The sequence below is a fragment of the Cryptomeria japonica genome, chromosome 6 (genome assembly GCF_030272615.1).
Source record: "Cryptomeria japonica chromosome 6, Sugi_1.0, whole genome shotgun sequence".
NCBI lineage: Eukaryota > Viridiplantae > Streptophyta > Pinopsida > Cupressales > Cupressaceae > Cryptomeria > Cryptomeria japonica.
The window spans coordinates 437886088-437905235 of record NC_081410.1 but is presented as its reverse complement, the minus strand read 5'-3'; the positions used below and the strand labels follow the sequence as shown (position 1 = coordinate 437905235).

Genomic DNA, 19148 nt, shown 5'->3' with positions numbered 1-19148 from the left:
TGCAGTCGATCCTTGCCACCAGTTCAAATTGTAAATTCTATAAAAGGTAGAGGCCTTTCTTTTGTAAAGGGTTAGATTATTGTTAGATTTTTAGGCAGTTAGAATAGGTTAGATTGTTAGAAGGTTAGATTTTAGGAATAGCATAGAAATGATACAGAAATTGTTGTAGTAGGTAGCTAAAATCAATATAATGGACATTGATTTGGTGTTTATCATCTTGGTTTTAGTCTATTTGCATGGTTTCTTTAAGTAATTTAGATATACCTTTCTTTTTGGGGTGTGCACGTATCTGATGGATTCAGGCTCATACCATTGAGGATATACTGATTGTATGTCCTTGTGTATGGTTAGTTCAATTGCAGATGTCCATCTGAGATGCGCCAGAATTGGGTATTTAGCCATGCATTTGCAGTCTAAAAATCTTCCAAGTCCCCTTGAAGATTGCACCGTTCCTACGAGGTTGTGAGCCATTCTGGCCAAGCAGGGATTGGTTATGTTGAATCCGTCTACCCGCATACTGGTCTTGTTAATCTTAGGTTTCCTAAACCCTTGTCTTTTGCTTTTATTTTGTAGTTTGAGAATCGCAGCAGACCAGCTTGTTGCAAAATGTAAGTCCTCTTGTGCTCCCAGCAAAACACATCGACCGTTGAGTTATCCCGTAGTCAAGAACTGACATTTGGAACCTTGAGGTTGTCCCCTTTGATCGATTAAAAGCAGCATTAGGGCTTCCTTATACAAGAGAGGATAGGATACTCGGTGAGATCATTCTATTTTGTGTTGGTCGGATAGAGTCATAGCAGTGCGACTTTAGCCACGTCAACAGGTAGTGTCGTGGGGAAGAATTAATGAACCATGGATTATCGAGTGATGAGTACGAATAGTAATATGAAGAAAGGAATTGCAGTGACTAGTCAAAGGCTATGGAGAATTAAAAGTAACATAAACAATCAATAAACAAAGCAGCGAATTAACATACAAATTGATTTGTTTTAATAAGAAATACTCATGGAAATAGTGCGATTAGAACAAGGAACTAATATACATGTACAAGTGCGATTAGACAATAGTAATTATTTATGAAGAGATATGATACAACTAGTTGCTTATGGAGAAATGCAACCATTCAAGGTTGCAAGTTATATAATGAGATTGAATAATTCTATCGGGGGGGGATATATGGTTAGGATTTTCAGTATGGGAAGAGCGGAATTCATAAGAGGCATAAGGAGCTAAGAGAAAGACATTGCCATCATTCTCGCAGAAGTATAATCAGACAATGTTCGGACTGAGACTATGGACAAGAAAGGCAGCGATCTTTATGAAGGAAGACACCACACATCGTGATCTATATACTTGATATAATTAGAGGCCCGTTCAATACATATCATCACTCTGATAATCAAAGGAACCGTAGAATATAGTCCATGAATTGGTGCACTTCCGATAATATTACACCCATGCAAAACATTTTTTGGCGCTCACCATTCATGGTAAAGTTATGATGGGTATAGATGGAAGTCTATTGCAAGAGAAATATTTGGAGTTTCGTGTTATAAGGACAAAATAAAGGCAAATCCCAAATGGGGACATTACATTTTTAGCAATCAGAATGGCAAAAAAATTATAGGTCACTTGACTTCACTTGGAGGGGGACTCTTTAATTTTTAAATGCCATCACTAAAGGTGAAGCTCCATGGTGGAAATTGAATAAATATATCAATATTATTAAAAAAAATTAAACTCATTTTTAGATTTTAAAGTCTCATATGTGAGATAGGAAGGCAATAGAATAGCTGACACACTGTCAAAAAAGGTTGTCAATTAATGATGGGAAGGACAACAAGATTTGGGAGGATTTTCAAAATGTGAGCTTGTGATTGTGAAATGTGTTGTACGCCGCCAAAGGAGTATGATGATTCGAATGGGGCATTTATTATGGCTGGTTGGTGGCTTTTAAATCGACAGATGCGGTGGTTTTTCGACACATTGTGAAGTGAGGTGGAGATAGTGTAGTGTATGTGAGGATGGGTGGCAAGATTGTGGCTATTATGGAAGCAAATTTTCTCTCAAGACCATTAAGTAGTAGTTGACCTTTTTGGGGATGGTAACGGAGAAGAGGATGCATAGTTTGTTTAAATTTGATGAACCCATCTCCATGCAGATTATTGACATTTTGTTGGGGGAAGAATTTAACAATGTAGAACATGGGTATCGAACCAATGTTGATATCGTGTCCATGGTGCTGGCGTGGGGGTTGGAGTATGGAGAGCAAGAAATGATTGAATGGGTGATGAGGATGTGTGTCAAGGAAGAATGGTTGTTTGGGATTCGGTCTCTGATGGCAATGGCGAAACCAGGGGTAGGGTTTGTAACAAATGATGGAAATTGGATTCAAGTTGTGGAATTGTGTCCCTCTCTGTGACCCTTCATTCATTGGAATGTGACGTCGAATGGGGAAGAATGGAAGATGGAGGCCAATATAGGGTGGGTTGTGCTTTTGGACTTTCTTCGTGAGAAAGAAAAGGAACAGGCCGAGGACTCTAGTGTGCAGTCAAGGGGCAGCTAGTGGGTAAGGTTCAAGCCGAGCGACTACTGGGTGAACGGGTTTGTGAAAAGGGTGAAATCAGAATGAGGACAAGGCTCCTAAATTTTTTTGGTTGCTAATATGACTTGTTTTGAATCAATTGCTTCGTGGTGGCTCTATTAATATTTTAAAAAAGTAGACGAGGTGTGTGGTTTTTTGTGTGGATATATTGTAACCGATGTATTGTTTTGTGCTACTCTAGGGCTTGGTGGGTTGAATCTTTTTGTAGGGTGGGGTTATGCTAGGCAGGTGATGAAGGTTTTTTGTACATGAATTTTGCTACAAATATTTGTTTTGGTTTGTAGGGTGGTCTGATTTATGTTGCTTCTAGTTTCATTTGTTATTGTACTTTCTAATAATTATTAATAAAATATAATATTATTACCGATTAAAAAAAACTATAAAAGTCTTCATTTCCTAAAAACCTTGTTTGAAACTTTGTGAATAACAAAGGTGACCCCTGAGTGGAATCACTCCAACTAGATAGGGACCATCTTTTAGATCTGGAGCTAGTGATTTGATGATGGTTTTTGTCCTTAATCAATCCTTGAAACAACTCTAGAGTTCAATCTGACAACATCCTATTATGTTTACTTTTTTGCATAATACAAATGAGAGGCCAAGACCTCCTTTTATATAGTTGGAGGTAAAAAGGCCAATTGAAACTTTCAAACAATTCATTTCCTCCCAAAAACTACTTTTCAATTTATAAAATGACATAAGTATTAGTCCCCTTCCCTAGGCGTCCACTTTTGGGGAACATAAAAGCTACTTTATAAAAATTATAAAACTAAAGTGAAATAATAAAATGTTTACATTAGTATTTTTATGTATAATTAAAAAATACTCCCATTTGAGTTGCGTAAAGCATTGTTGGAGCATTGAATAGTGGAATGAAGATCAACACCAATTCAGAGACTTACTAAAAGTAGGCATGTTCTCCAAGAACTGTAGAGAACAACCCAGGAGGCCAAAAATGCTTTGGAAAACGTTACCGCAAATCCCAAACATCAACTGAGCTCTCCAAGTTCACTGGATTCCCGCAACGACTATCAATTAGCCTATGGGAACCCTAGAATAGGCTAATGGTCACTTTTGTTGCCTAGGCTTGAGAAGGGGGACACATAATGGCACCCAAAATCTTTTTCTTTCCCTATTTAGTAAGGCATGGATACATAATGCTTTTGTAATGTTTGAATGGTAGAGAAGTCACTTTGCTATATTTTTTGAGTTGAGTAGGATTTTGACTAGGCTTTGCAAGCCGCAAAGAGTGATTCACTTGAAACTTTTTACATTATCGTAAACTTTCGGATATTGTGATGGAGCTTTAAGGTGGCATAAACACTCCAAAAGTGTGCCATTATGACAACTTATGAAAACTTAACTATCTTGAGCATGCTTTTCTCATCACTTTGCCCTTTTTGGTGGATTTCTAACATAGTTTTTCATTTATAATTTCTGAAGAAGATCTTGATAATAATGCTAGGTGGAAAGTGCATGCTTTTCCTTTAAAAACTTGTCCCTGCTTTGCTCCATTATCTTCACCATTTCTTGCTTCTCTTTCTATCTTTTGAATGTCATTATTTGATTGGTTGGACTTGTTGATGACCATTTTCAATTTACCCTTGCAATAATTTACTAGAAGAAAAGACCATGAAAAGACACAATTTTCTCAAACTAATTGGGAGGGACCATGGTTAACTTGGCAATGATGCAAATTTGAGAATTAATTGATAAGAGAATAATGGAAAGAGGCGTGATAATTGAATTTTGAGGGGAATCGACAAGAGTGTGATTCAAAATGTTGATGCAAAAAACTTATAAACAATTATTTCTAGAAGCATTCTTAAATAACTATATCACTGTTAAGATGACATTTGAAACATTTTCAGACAATTTTGATATTCTCTAAAAAATCGTAGAGAACTCATCTATAATTGTTATAGATTTTCCATTACTTAATTCATAGGCGCAAATCTTGTTTATTTAGAACTTATATTCTTTGAATGAATTGTTATTCTTTATGAAATTGAAGGAAAAATCTGTCCCTATGCATTTGAATTTGCATTGTCAAGTGTATTTTTATAAAAGGAAGTATATAGCATGTGAACAAGAGAAATAAACACAAACAATAGTGAACAAAAAAATATTTGACCCAGAGACATCCATAAAGGGAGCAAAATCCACAAGGAAATTCCTCCTCATGACACTATCTCTTTGATTTATTACAAGTTTAAGGTCTTCTTGAAGCCTTCCTCAACATTCTATACATGAACATTCCCAAATATCTACAACCTATGCAACTTGCTCACAGCACCTCCATAGTCCAACTCTCTAAGATTCTATAGGCTCTAGCAATCCAAATATTACTCAACCAGCTTCATTACCATAATCCCTGAGGACTTACAAGTGAAATGAGCTAGAAAGGGAAGAGACACTATCCACTGTTGTTACTCAAACCATTCTTTGTTATGATGTATTACGAAGTTTCCAAAAACAAAGGGAATTAGATTGGACACGAACATTTCTGATCAATTTTGTAGTGTGTCATGCAAACCATCTTGCAATGCTGTCTTTAGATTCAAGGACCGCATTGAATTTTTATCATCTTCATCTGAATGAATTTTTAATTTCGAAGAAAGATCTTTTTGGTTCAAAACTGCACAAAAAGAGTTCTGTGATTTTATTATTTTTTGAATAATTCAACTTTGTCATTTCTTTCTTATATGTGCAGGACAATAGTAAATTTAGACATCAAGCTGGATTTTGTGCCCCCATCACTTATTAATTTTATATCAAGACAGCTGATTGGGCATGGTTATAAGCTTTATCAAAAGGTTGTTTTCCTTTCCTCCCTTGGATCCTAGAATGCAATTAGATTTTTTTCTCAATAAAAAGAATTTTATTTTCTTTCCTCGTTTGGTAATAATGGATTGATGAGAGTTAAAAGAACTATAAGACATGTATTTAACTAATTTATGCAAGAGAATTTTTATCTTCCTCTTTGATAGGGAAATTTATCTCGATGGCAAAATGTGGTATCGTTAAGTAGAGAAAATATTAAGGCTTAAGTTGTCTATGTGCATACATGAGGGGTACTCTACGGTAATAATATAGTAGCTTTTGCTAATAAACTATGGCTATATATTTAACAATAAAAGTAAAATTGGTCCCCACACACACACACACACACACACAGAGATGAATTTATTTGTGTACTAATAAATTTGTTGGGGATAGTTTGCAACAATTGGCTCATGTTCAAGCACTAGAGAAAGGCAGTCAATTAGTGTTTAAGTTGAACTCAAGGATACTAAAAAACAATGGCTTGGCTTAAACAGTAGGTGGCTATGTCTTTCTCTAGTGCCTGAATATAAGACAATTGTTGCAAATAGTCCCATAACAAACTTGATAGTATTCTTGACATTAGCTAGTGAGAATAGTTGTTAATACTACTTATGCTACTTCTTTTGCTCAAGATCATCCCATTCTTGGTATTTATGTTGCCTCTCGCACCCACCACACATGATGTGATTGAGAATTGAAAAATATCCTAAAATCCATATGCAACAACTTTAATTCTTCGTTTTTCAGCAAGCATTTCCAACTCTTTTATTTTCTTTGTGCCCTTGTCATAAAACTAGGAAGAACTCATCTCTATATTGTGCTTGTATATCCACAATATTGGCAACTTTAATATTTGGACATTCATCATCATGGTCATTATGGCCAGGCCTTGGACTTTAGTGTGATTTTGATTGTTTGAGAAATATTGAGAAAAGTATTAACATTTGTTACACATCCAACTTTGGACCACATTTCCCTTTATTTATTCCACAATTAGAGACATTGGTATCCAACTTTTGTCATTGGTATTCCTCAAATGAAGAAGCAACTCAAAATGTTAGTGCTAAAAGAAAGGGGAAAGCAGTTGTAAACGAGGAGCCTCCTCAGAAGAAGCAAAGGGTATAGCCATCTCGTTCTGCCACATCTAAGAATGAAAGATATATCTTAACTATTGATGAGTCATTGGCGAAGATAGACATTCCTTCTTCGATTCATGAGGAGAATGCAGAATCAGTCCACCAAGAAGATGAACAGCCACTGTCTCCCACTGACACAGAAACTCTAAAATCAAAAAATGAAATGAATGTTGAAGAAGGAGAGTTTTAAGAAGGAATGATTTCCGCCCTTCGAGGTATTGGATTTGAAAAAGGCAATAAGGAGATGGAAGGCATTGAACAACTCACTATTCCTGATTGGCTGAAGGAGAGGTTGAAAATAAACATACTAGTAATAGAGGATTCCGAAGAAGATGATATGGTAGACTTTTTGGCCAGACTAGAAAAGGTTGCAGTGAAGAAACCAGCTAAGAGATTTTCCACCATCCAAAGAGATGAGGCAGGCAACCGTATGGTGCAGATAGTCGTGCTAAAGCTTTGACTCAGGCCCAAGCACAAAGACCCAAGTAAAAGAGGACTTAGAACTTTCAGTTGTTTCCATGAAGGCAAAGCTGGATGAAGAGACAGAAAAGAAGAGTGAGCATAAGAGAGAAGTTGAGCGCTTAAAATAATATATTCGGCATTTGACTATTCGCCAAGTTTATGGAAGGAATATCATCAGCATATGAACAAACTTCTTCTTTACTTTCTAGGATTGTAAACATGGCAGAAGTGTGGACTGATTTCCAAGATATCCAAGATAGAATCATCCATGCCTTAGAGAGATGAAAGGAGTCTTGTCTCAAGAGTTGGTTGACGAAAAGAATATTGAAGCAGGGGCTGCCTATGACTTCAACAGTTGGCATTGGACGTTGATTGCATGAAGTGAAATCTTGGAGAAGGTAAAAGTTGATGCTGATAAAAAAGAAGAACAGATAAGGGCAATTTAGGACAAGATTTTCTTTATAGTTGCAGAGATGCTTGAGAAGGAGACTATCCGGGAAAGTGATATGCAGTTGGAGAATTTGAAGGTTAGAGTTCAAGACATCTTCTTTGTCATCACAGTACCAATCTAGAAGAGCAATTTAGCTAAGGCATCAAACCTCCTATCCATCAGAGATGCCTTTCAGAAGAAGGAATTAGACTAGGAGATCACCTTTGCTCTGTCTACAGATGACCTGGAAGGGTTAGAGTTTAGGATCAACATGTTGCCACATGTCACAATGGAAGAGGTTGACCAGATTGTGTCCAATTTCATTGAATATCAGAAGAAAAGGATGCAATCCTAAAAAATAGCATCTTGTGCCACTTGTCTCATTTGAAGTTGATCTCTGATATTATTTTGGGAAACTCTATCTAGGGTTACGTTGTCTAGATCTCAGCAGTCGATCTTAGATTGATCTCGATCCTTTATTTTGCTTTCAAAAACTCTATATAAACTTGCTCTCTAACTTCATTTTAGTGTGGAGAGATTTATTAAATTGTTGCGTAGAGCTACTTGAGTAATAAAAGTTCATTATCAATATTGTCTTGAAATCTTTTTATTGCTAAATGGTTGCATGGTTGCATATTTCCTTCAACACTTCGATTAAATTTGTTTAAGTTATTTGCTTTGAAATTAGATGAATGATAGATTTTATAGTATAGATTGGTGAGATTTTGCTCATACTTTCTTTGGATGGATGATTTCCTTTCAATGTGTAAAGTTAGCTTGAGCTTTAATGTGGATGTTTAACTTCTACTTGGAATAGTGTTGTTCAATTGTTGGTGCTATTCCTAAGTGTGAAAATCATAAGCACAATCCTAGAAGGTTGCACATACTTTGCATAGTTGTCCCAAGAGTGGCGAAACAGAGTATTGTTATTAGTCTCACCCAGTCTACACCGTCTCTTGAGTTCATAGGAATAGCTTAAAAGTAGTTAGAATTCCTAAACTCTATCCTCTTTTATCCTTTTTGAAGTCCTGAACCAGAAAATCCAAAAACATAGAGCATAGATTATCTGCCTAAGTAAATCTTGAATGATACCAGTTGATAAGCGTAAGTCCCCCTTGAGATTTTCAACATACACTACCCAAGAAGCTATCCCACTAAAGTCGTTTGTTCACAAATATAGACCTTGGAGTTGCCTTGTGGTCTTTCTCACAATCTTGGCACAAGTAGTGATTTTGTTCAAGAGAGGATAGGGTATCCTTGGATATTTTATTCTAAATGTTTGGTATATGATAAAACAGACACCAAAAAGCCCATTGAAATACTTTCCTAGTTTTGATTGGTAATAGGCAAGGGCTGCAACAAGCTAACTGAATAAGTATGTTCATTTTTGTTTTGTTGACACAAGGACACTCTTGGAAATACTTAAGGACTTCATTCTTAAGTCATTTTCATCTAAACCTTTCTGGGATCTGCCTTTTTGTCTTAGAAAAACCTGGGTGACCGGCCATAGGAATGTCATGAAAAGACATAACCTTCACCTTAAACTCTGAAGTGGGTACCAAATAAATACTATCTTTGTAATGATAAGCTCATTGATTACCATATACTTGTCATCCTATATAGTACCATCAATTATGCTAGAAGTCCAAGAGTCCATAGCATACTCTACAAAAATTAGCTCTTTCCAATTTGCTATAATCTCCACTAAATAACATACATGTGGTCTTGTAGATAAAGCATTAGCCACAATGTTTCTCTTCACTTTGACATATACAATGTCAAAGTCGTAAGCATGAAGCTTACTCACCCATTTCTGTTGACTATCAATCTATCTCTATGATTCAAGAAGTACTTAAGACTGTTATGGTCGCTTTTAACAATGAACTTACCTCCCACTAGATAGGGCTTGAACTTGGCTAAGACATGCTTAATTGCTAACATCTCCCTATTATATATAGAGTAACTCCTCTCAGCATCTATCAACTTCTTGCTCTCAAATGCAATGGGATGCTTATCTTGCATCAAGACAACACCTATTCTCTCTACAAAAGCATCACACTCAAGCTCAAAAGGCTTGGAAAAATCAAGAATAGCAAGAAATGGACATGAACTCAGAATATTCTTAAACTGATCAAAGCATTGATGCGCTGCATTAGACTAGACAAAGGCCCCCTTTGGTCAAATCAGTACGTGGAGCAGCCACCTATGAAAAACCCTTAACAAGCCTCCTATAGAACCCACACAAACCAAAAAATCCTTAAGTTGTGAAAGATTGGTAGGTGGAGTCCAATCAACCATTTCTTTGATTTTTTCTGAATCTACACAAACACCCTTGGAGCTGATTATGTGACCAAGATAAAGTTCTGTCAAACCAAATTCACACTTTGATTCCTTGGTAAACAAAGACTGCTTCTCAAGGATGCTTAGCTCCTCTTCTAAGTAACTCATGTGCTCTTCCCATGTTTTGATAAATATCAAAGTATCATCAAAGAATATGAGAACAAACTTATGGAGCTGATTTTTAAACACTATTCATGCAGGACTTGAAAGTGACACGGAAAAGCAGTCTTCTCTACATAGTCCTCACAAAATTGAATCTTATGGGAGCCTAATCTCAAGTCAATCATGGAGAAGTAAGAAGCACCATGCAACTCATCTATCCACAAAATGGGATACCTATTCGTGATTGTTTCTTATTTAGATCCCTGTAGTCAATGCACATTTGCATTGTCCCATCTTTTTCCTCATCAACATCACCAAAGATGCAAAGGGGCTCTTAGTCAGACTAAAGTGTCCCATCTCAAGCAACTCCTAGATGGCCTTCTCTATCTCATCTTTCTGACTCTTCAAATGCACAAAGACCCCAACAAATTTTTTTCCCACTAACTTCCAATATTTTAGTCTTTATCTTGTACTCATTCCATCAAACATTTTGCATACAGTTTGTTGTAGAAATTTTTTACTTAATGGATTAAAGGAACTCGCATTTATAATTGGAGATGAAGCATTGTACCAACAAGTTGAGCCCACAATGATAACAATATTCATAAATCAACAAGATGTTACAAATATTCTATCATAGAATTATTTACATTGAATTTCAAATGCACAATTTTTATTATGGTATCAATGCCTGTGATAGAACAACTTCTAACACTTTATTATTCCTGATGTAGAATACTAGACCTTGCTATGTATAAACTCTGATGTTGGAAACGGCTCAACCACAACTCTACCTTATACCAAACTACTAGAATTGCCTCAATAACCCTGCAAACTCCCCAACATACTGCTGCAACCTCTTCCCATGGATTCCACAGGGGCAGCAAACACAAAATAGGCTTGGCGTGACTTCCTCTTTGATGTTGGCTGAAGAAGTTGAGGTCTATTTGATGAAGCTACAAATTTATGCTTGACTTAGTTCTAACAAGCTTAAATCTTCTTTGATTCCTTCTCTAAACTATCTCACATAACCCTACAGGCAATGCAACTATTGGTAGGAATAAATGCAGACCTGTAGAAATGTTGCAGCACCACTTTCCATTTACGCTCAGCTGTGTGCTCTACAATTATTTGTGAATTGAAAAAAAATCTTCAACTGCAAGTGGTGACCATTAAACTGATGAAGAATAAGTGCAGACCCATTAAAATGACACGACACTCTTCTATTGTTTTATACTCTGGTTTTCACCTTAGATTGATGCCAATCTCCTTAAACCCATAACAACCCTCTGTGCTAGGTGGTGCATCACAAATACATTTGTCATGGATTATTAAATCTTCAAAAATGGCACCAGAGCATCACAAATATGTCTGTCACGATTAGTTAACCCTTTAATAATGGCTGCAAAGTTTATTATATGATTGAAATACAAGCCTGTTGTGACGTTTTCACACATCACCCCATTGCAAATGGGGACCCTTGCTTTTTTGCTTTTTAGGGTTTGTTCTTTAGGTTTTTTAGGGTTTTGTTAGTTAGCCTTTGCATTTTGAGTGCTGTCGGGGAGATCAATAGGGTAGCAAGTCCTACTTAAGTGATGCCCTGGTCCTGAAATTTGGCTAAGTCTGGAATGTCCTTAAATTTGGCTAAGTCTGGAATGCCCTGATCTTGAAATTTGACTAAGTCTGGAAACTGAAAAACCTCAAAAAGCTAGATTTTGGAATATAACTCCTGGAGGTCTGAAACCACTCTCAAACATCCTGAAAGTATATATGGAATATAACTTAAAGTATAAGTCTTATACTTAAATGTTATATTCCATAAAAGTTATCTTGATAGAGAGTTCAAAAAGTCAAATTTCGCTCCTGTCCTTCCCTGAGGATCTAGAGCGAATTTCGCTCCTGTCCCTCCCAGGAGGACCAAGGCGAAGCGCTCCTGTCCCTCACCAAGGGACCAGGGCGATAATACTTATTTGAGCCATTCCTGACCTTGTTTGGACGAATTGAGACATCAAAGGCATGGTGAAGGGCAAAATGAGCATGATAGGGCATTCAGACTTGATCAAAAACAATGAAATGATGAAGTTTTTGCCTAGAAGGTCAAATTCGCTCCTGTCCCTCACTGAAGGACCAGAGCGATTTTCTTTATATGCACAATTTTAGACCTTTTTTTGGACATTAACTTTTATTCATAGCATGAAGCAAGATGATATCTTCCCTAGCAAAGACATTTCATGGTGAAAAGTGAAGCATTTGGGCCTGGAGGACAAAAATTGCTCCTGTCCCTCACTGAAGGACCGGAGCTTGAAATCCAAAATTACCTTGTCCTTGAAAGATTTGAACGATTTTGCGAATTGAGAAGATCAAAGGAGATACATTTTATCAGTTGAATATAACTTGAAAGCGCAATCATGAGGAAAATTGACCCTAGAAGCAAAATCGCTCCTGTCCCTCTGCCAAGGACTAGGGCGAATTTAAGTGATAGCTCCCGTCCCTCTCTCAGGGACCAGAGCGATTTTCCTTATAAGACAGGTTTTGGGCAAAGATCAAGTAAGGGTTAAGTTTGAGGCAAGCAAAGGAGGCGTAACGAGTCCGTTGAAGATAATTTGAAGATTGTAAAAACGCCAAGTGAAGCCCATATTGTCCTAGGCGCTCCTGTCCCTCTCCGAGGGACCAGAGCGATTTCTTCCTTAGACAAATCTCTCGCCAAGATGAAGCAAATTACATGTCAAGGATGAGTGATGGGGAGCATAGCGGATCCATTGAAGGTGGTTTTAAAAGTTAGCAAAGCATGATTGAGCCTACAAGTGAAAGTTCGCTCCTGTCCCTCAGCCAGGGACCAGGGCGAACTCAAGGTTATTTAATATTCCCTCCAAGCTTAAATCACTCCAAGCTAAGACACAAAGGGGCAATGATGTTTGGAACGCCTCGGAGAGGAAGTAAAGTATCAAAGACTGCAATGGTGATGGAAATGCCCAAGTTCGCTCCTGTCCCTCTCCCAGGGACCAGAGCGAAATGTTCAAGTGTGTCCAAATTTAAGTTGCCACTCACATTTCAAGTGTTCGAAAGGGAGTAAAGCACATCATTTTACACCGTGAAGACAGTTGCAAGTTGATATAAACAAGGATGAGCACAAGGAACAAAGGTTCGCTCCTGTCCCTCACCAAGGGACCAGGGCGAAAGTACTTTAAAGCACACTCCTTCCACAAAGGGACGAATTAAGCTCAAGATTCCCAATTAAAATGCTATTTTGGATGTCTAAGACAAGACTCTGAACGTGAAAAACAAGAAAAACAAGGCCAAAATGAAGGAGCGCTCCTGTCCCTCTCCCAGGGACCAGAGCGATGTGGTTAGTGTCCCTTATTCCTCCCATGCTTAGGCGCCAATATTTTCGAATTACATTAAAATGCCAAATTCGATAAAAATGTGAAAGATTTAATTAAATTGGTATTTAAAAATAGCGCATGGACATTCAATAATTAATTTAAAGCCTTTAAAAAATCGAAGTTTTTAATTACAAAGGCATTTAATTAATTATTATTAAATTAAATTTTAAAAAAGGGAGCGCTTGGGGTATTATTTTGCAAGGTCGGCCCCCTCTTTTATTAAAATTTTTTTTTTTGGGCCTATTTTCCAAGTCGGCCTAGGGGCAATTAAAATGGTGAGCGCCTATATAGGAGGGGTGTGTTGAGCATGTTAATCCATCATTCAATCATTTGTCCAAGTGCGATTTGGAGAAGAACAACAAGGTGCGAAATCTGGCCTAAAGAAAGAGCGAATTGAGTTGAAGACTAAAGAAGGAGCGAATTTTCCTCAAAGCGTTGAAGGCTAGAGGTGGTGAAGTTGATAGAAGAAGCACATTTTGAAGACTTCGATCCACATTTTGCCTAGCAAACTTGCTTAATTTTGCATCTTTTCTTAGATTTAGTCCTGAAGTGGAGGTATGGCGAGATTCTCCTAGTCTCAATTTTGAATTTTCAATTTTCAATTTCAAGTGGCTTAATTAAACTTAGGAAATGATAATTCAATGATTTATCATGAGGTTTCCTAATTTAAAACTTAAATCCTCTTTCTAGTCTATATTTCCACGTTGCAAAACATGTTACTAATTTTGAAATGTTGTGTAGGTATCAAAATGGTGATTCCAAGCTCGAAAGATCTACAAGTCGGAGGACTCTTCTCAAGGAAAATCAAGCCAGATCAAGGACGATCATCAAGATAAGGGCGACCTCTTCCAATCCAGTATTCCAAGGCGAGATACATCAATCATCTTGCACATCAAGGACACAAGGAGTTAGAACAAAGGTTCGTTGAAGAAGCAAATAGTTCCAGATGAATTAATTAAAGCTAGCTTCTCAACAACATCAAGTTGAATATTTACCAAGTTACAAGTGTCGGACGAGGTGGCATCCTAGTCATCACTTCTCCAGTCAGTGTGGTCCACCTCAACACGTCCAGATTCAATGTACCTAACTCATGGAAGGTGGCACAAACTCCGATGTACCTACCCCAGCTATCCATTGGTGGAATTTCCTAGAGAGGACATGTGTCCAAGCAATACAATTATTTCATTGGTCAAGCATTAAATGTTATGTAATGGTTGTAACAAACCCTAATTAGGGTTTTCATTGTTGAATCTTGGCCATTGATCTCAAATCGATCTAAGCCATCGAATTGTATTGAGGGCACTATATAAGCCCTGACATTTCATTTTGTAAAGGTAATTAGAAAATAGTTAGAAGCAGTTAGTAGATAGAGAGTAGATAGAAGTTGATAGAATAGCAATTAGAGTAGAGTAGAGAGAGAAGGCAAAGATTGTTGCCAAGATGTTGTTGTAAAAGACTTGTAACTTCATTGAAGAAATGGTGAAATTTATGGGTCGATTCGACAATTTGCATGGTCTTTATACTTCTCATATTTGATTTCATGTTATTAGATGAGTGGAAGAAATATGCTTGATTGATGGTGAAATTCACATATCCATACTACTAGCAGTTTGTTGATTGCAGACTTGCCTTGTGTAGTCAACTGGAATCGTTCAACTTAAGCTTAACTTCAATTGTCGCTTCTTCATTGATATGCATCAACCTGATGGTGTCTATGCCTGCGGTGATGATTTGAACATCATAAAGCTTCCCTTCGAAGATCGCACTAGCCTTGTGGAGATGGTCCTGCGATGTCAAAACAAGACCTAGTTAGAGTTTCATCAAAGATCAATCATTGCTCCTACATTCTTAGTATTAGGATTAGATCCTCTCTTCGCCCTCATCTTTTTTTCATTTTTTTAATCTAAGGCAGTAAAATCCTGTGTTCCAGCAATATTCAAAGGCAAATCAGAAGTTCAATCATCAAATGTAAGTCCCCTTGTGATTCCAGCAAATCACATCATACCACTGGAGCTTATCCACACGTAGAGACCCTACATCAAAGAACCTTGGAGTCATCCTGATTGATCCTTTTTCGCGATATCTTCAGCAATCAGAGGCTTTATTCAAGAGAGGATAAGATGCCTTTGGGTATTTTATTCTGTGTATGATTGTGTACAAAATACACGACAACAAAGCCATAACAGGTTTTACAACCCCTGAATAATGGTTGTGACTTGTTTTCCATCTTCCTTCTACTTCTTATGACTGGTAGTAAGGTCAAACATTTATATCAGTTTGCTGTTGTAGAGATAACCCAGAATCTCCTCCTCATGTAGTGTCTATATCCCAGGACTTTGGTCTAGCAGTTGAATATGGTTTGCTATAGGCACAATCATTGTAAAATCTGACTTCTCGGATGTATCATGACTAATAAATAGTAATTATCTCTCTTAGGTGGTGATCTTTGTAAACACGGTGCAAATTTCATTCATTGAACTACACTGACTTTAACCAACAAATGAATACCCAGATAAACTTTCGATTTCGGAATCTTCAAATTGATTACATTCAGCAATGCAAGTAATCCTTGAATGGAATCACTCACAACAAAACGAGGGTTTTTGTCCCCATTTCAAAACCTTCAGCTCATTCGTGATCCCTGGATGAAACCACTCTATTGGAGGCAGTGGGTTTTCATCCTCGGCTTCAGCCTTTCAGATTTTCATTTGTTGAGAAACCATTGGAGTTTTCATCTTGCCCATAGGAGTTTGGTCACAGACACAAATCTCAAAAAGAAAAATTATGAATCATTCAAATGATTTCCCGTCTTCTCCTCAGATGCTTTTATAACTTCCTTTGAGAGGAAATCTTTTAATTTTCCTTTTTTATCTTTTTATCTTTAAATCTTCCTTTTTGGTCCCGAGTGTCTAGTGAGACAACTTAGATCACTCTAAGAATACTTCTAAATAATTAAAATTAGTTGTCTTGTAATTTATTATTTTTGGACAACTTGATTTTAATTATTTAATTATTTTCTGAGGTCTAATAAAAAGGGATTACAATTTCCCTTGGCTGAGACCTCCACTAATAAGCCCAAATTTAAGCCTTTGAGAACGCATAGACCTTCAATTTCACTTGGCCTTGTTTCCTTTTTCTCATCTCAAGGCTCGTGGAGACTTTTGAGACTCTGGGCAAGTTTTGTGACTTTGGTACAAATGCATGGAAGACGGACACTTTTCTTCCCTTTTGAAGCATGCATCTTATATCACATCACGAAGCAACAAAATTACATGTATTAATGTAAAGAATGTCAAATTGTAATTTCTTAGCCCAAATGAGCTCCTTCCTAACATAAGCAGAAATGACTAACATATGGATATATAAGCTTTGAAATCTTGCCATTCAAACAATTTACCATATTTTCTAAATACATTCATCGTAAGATTCGTATTAATATCTAATCTTTAAAACATCAATCTTTTCTACATGCAAGCCTTTTTTCCAAATAAAGGTTAGAAATATTGTACTAAAAAATGTCAAAAAAATTACAATATTAAAAAACATTGTGCATTAAGCTTTCAGAAAAATCATATAAGCATATTATTAGCAGATGATAAACATCAAGAAATCTGAGTACTATTTGATTTGCTTCTTGTTGGATGGAAATATTTCGTGTACAAGGTGGATTCATGTGTTCGTACTTCGTAGTATATTGTTAAAGGAAGTTTACATATATCATAGCTTTCTTGAGAGCATCTAATTTTTACAACATCTTATACTAACATGGACTAAAATGATGGAAATGTCAGTCTGTTCTTGCAGCAAGCAGTGGGGAAGGCAAATTCCGAGAGATCCTTGAGCATGGACCTATGTATATTCGCATACGAGAAGGATTGCGGTCTAGTAAGGAAACCAAAGAAGGAAACGTTTCCTCCACAACAAAAGAAGTAAAGAAGTCCAATAGCGTTTCCACTGATGAGGTGGTAAATGGAGAGCAAATTAAAGAATGGAAAACAAAAGGCAAAGCTGTATCCACGGGCTTACTTGATATGACAACTTTAGAGGGTGCATCTACATCAAGAATAGAGTTATTCTCTAGAGGAAAGGAAGCCCCTCAACAGGGAATATTATTTTCAGAAAAAAACAACATTGAACCCCAAATAGAGGTGAACACTAGCTATATTGATCCTGACATACAGAAAGCACTACAAGTCTTAGACGGTGCCATTGCTTTTGTGAAAACACATGGGCAAGGGGAAGTATCTCAGATTCAAGCCATGAGCCCTATTGTGACCTCTGAATCTCACACAGCTAGTTTAAATTTGAAAGGGATAAGTGATTCAGAACCCGATCAGCATTGCAATGGTAATACATTGACTTCATTTCTTCCTGGATGGAAAGTGACAGAAAAGCTTGAGAAAATTGGAAGTCGTAACGGGTTTGCTAGGATCCATAATAAGGAGGATGAAGATGACAACTTTATCAGGGAAATAAATAAAGTTGAACATGACGTTCCAAGCAGTGCCAAAGTGAGATCAAAAAAGCCTTCTTGTTTTGCTTTTCTTTGTTTATGAAAGTAACATGGTTAACTGCATCTATTTATCTCTCATCATTTTGCATCTCATGTCCACTGTTTTGAGAGAAGATTATTGTACCAGTAATTGGGTTCATTTGCATGGTCTCACCATCAGTCCATTATGTTTTCTCATGAAACTTGTATAACACATGTTGAAATGCAACTATTATTTGAATTTTGGACCATGATATTCTTTACCTCTGTATTTTATGAAATCTATACCCACTGCAAGTTGTGGGATTCTTCCTTCACAAATATCCACCGATGTATTTCTAAGGTATCTCCAACTTTTGAATTTGTTGCAACACTCAAAAGTATGTTTTGAATCTTGAATCTAGTGATCTACGGATGAACTTGGCTACTTTTTGCATCAATAAGAATCTGTTTCAATGATGACCTGACTTGTTTTGCAGATTCAATGTAATATTTTATCCTCTGCAGATTTGATAGCATCATTATATCTGGTCCAGACGAAGGTGTGGGAAAATGTAAAAATTTGTATACAAGGACTAGGAGTGTTTCCCAAGTCTCAGTTCATATCATGTGATTTCCAATTAGTGACACGGAAACGGAAAATCTGCATTGTATCTATTCGTAATTGATTCAACTGGTTACATAGATATAAGCATCTCTGCTATTAAATAGATTGCAACATGTTGAGTAATCTTACACCTATTCCAAAAGCTTCCTCCAACCAAGCTACCACAAGCAAGGGGATCTATTCCATCGAAGTCCCCAAGCCTCAAACTTGGTCCAATCATGCTTCTAAGGATTTAAACCTTGTAAGGATTTGTCCCCCTTGAACTATATTTTTGCTTTGTTGGGTTTAAAATTTGTGGGAGTCCAGACAACATTAAGCCATCTGAAGTTAGGAATATATGTTTACAAGATTTTTTTTCTTTATGACCATTGATGACCTCTGGACTGTTGACATTTTGTTTATCAGTCCAACTGCTGGTTTATAAAAAAATACTTTATTGTGGTTTTTTGTTTTTTTTGGGTGGACGTGGGATTTTAAAATTTTATAATGCTTGTAAAAGTCTTAGTATGAGTTAGACTCTTAGGCCTCCCCATTCCTATGTGTGACTAGTTGGAACAAGTTATCTATGTGCTTATTTGTTATGATTTGGAAAAAACATTCACAGCTTGACCCATAAAAATATGTATAAAGGTGGACTCACCTTAAACTTAAAAAGAATCTATTAATTTTTATTACCTTACGTTTTATAAGTGACTTATATCCACCTACCTAACACTTTGTTTTATGTGCCACACTCTCAACTATAATATTTAAGAGGATAACCTT

General features: G+C 36.7%; 1 protein-coding gene across 2 annotated transcripts in view; it reads left to right on the top strand.

The window, feature by feature from the left end:
- Positions 1-18760, top strand: part of LOC131037510 (uncharacterized) — a 127943-nt gene extending 109183 nt beyond the window's left edge. The window contains exons 7-8 of one of the 2 annotated variants that reach the window (XM_057969668.2): positions 5319-5421; positions 18256-18760. In XM_057969668.2, the coding sequence (XP_057825651.1) occupies positions 5319-5421; positions 18256-18444 (292 nt within the window). In that variant the 3' untranslated portion in view covers positions 18445-18760. Of the gene's footprint in view, positions 1-5318; positions 5422-17075; positions 18236-18255 lie in introns of those variants that run through there. The other variant, XM_057969667.2, reaches the window with a different exon arrangement.
- Positions 18761-19148: the final 388 nt, after the last annotated feature.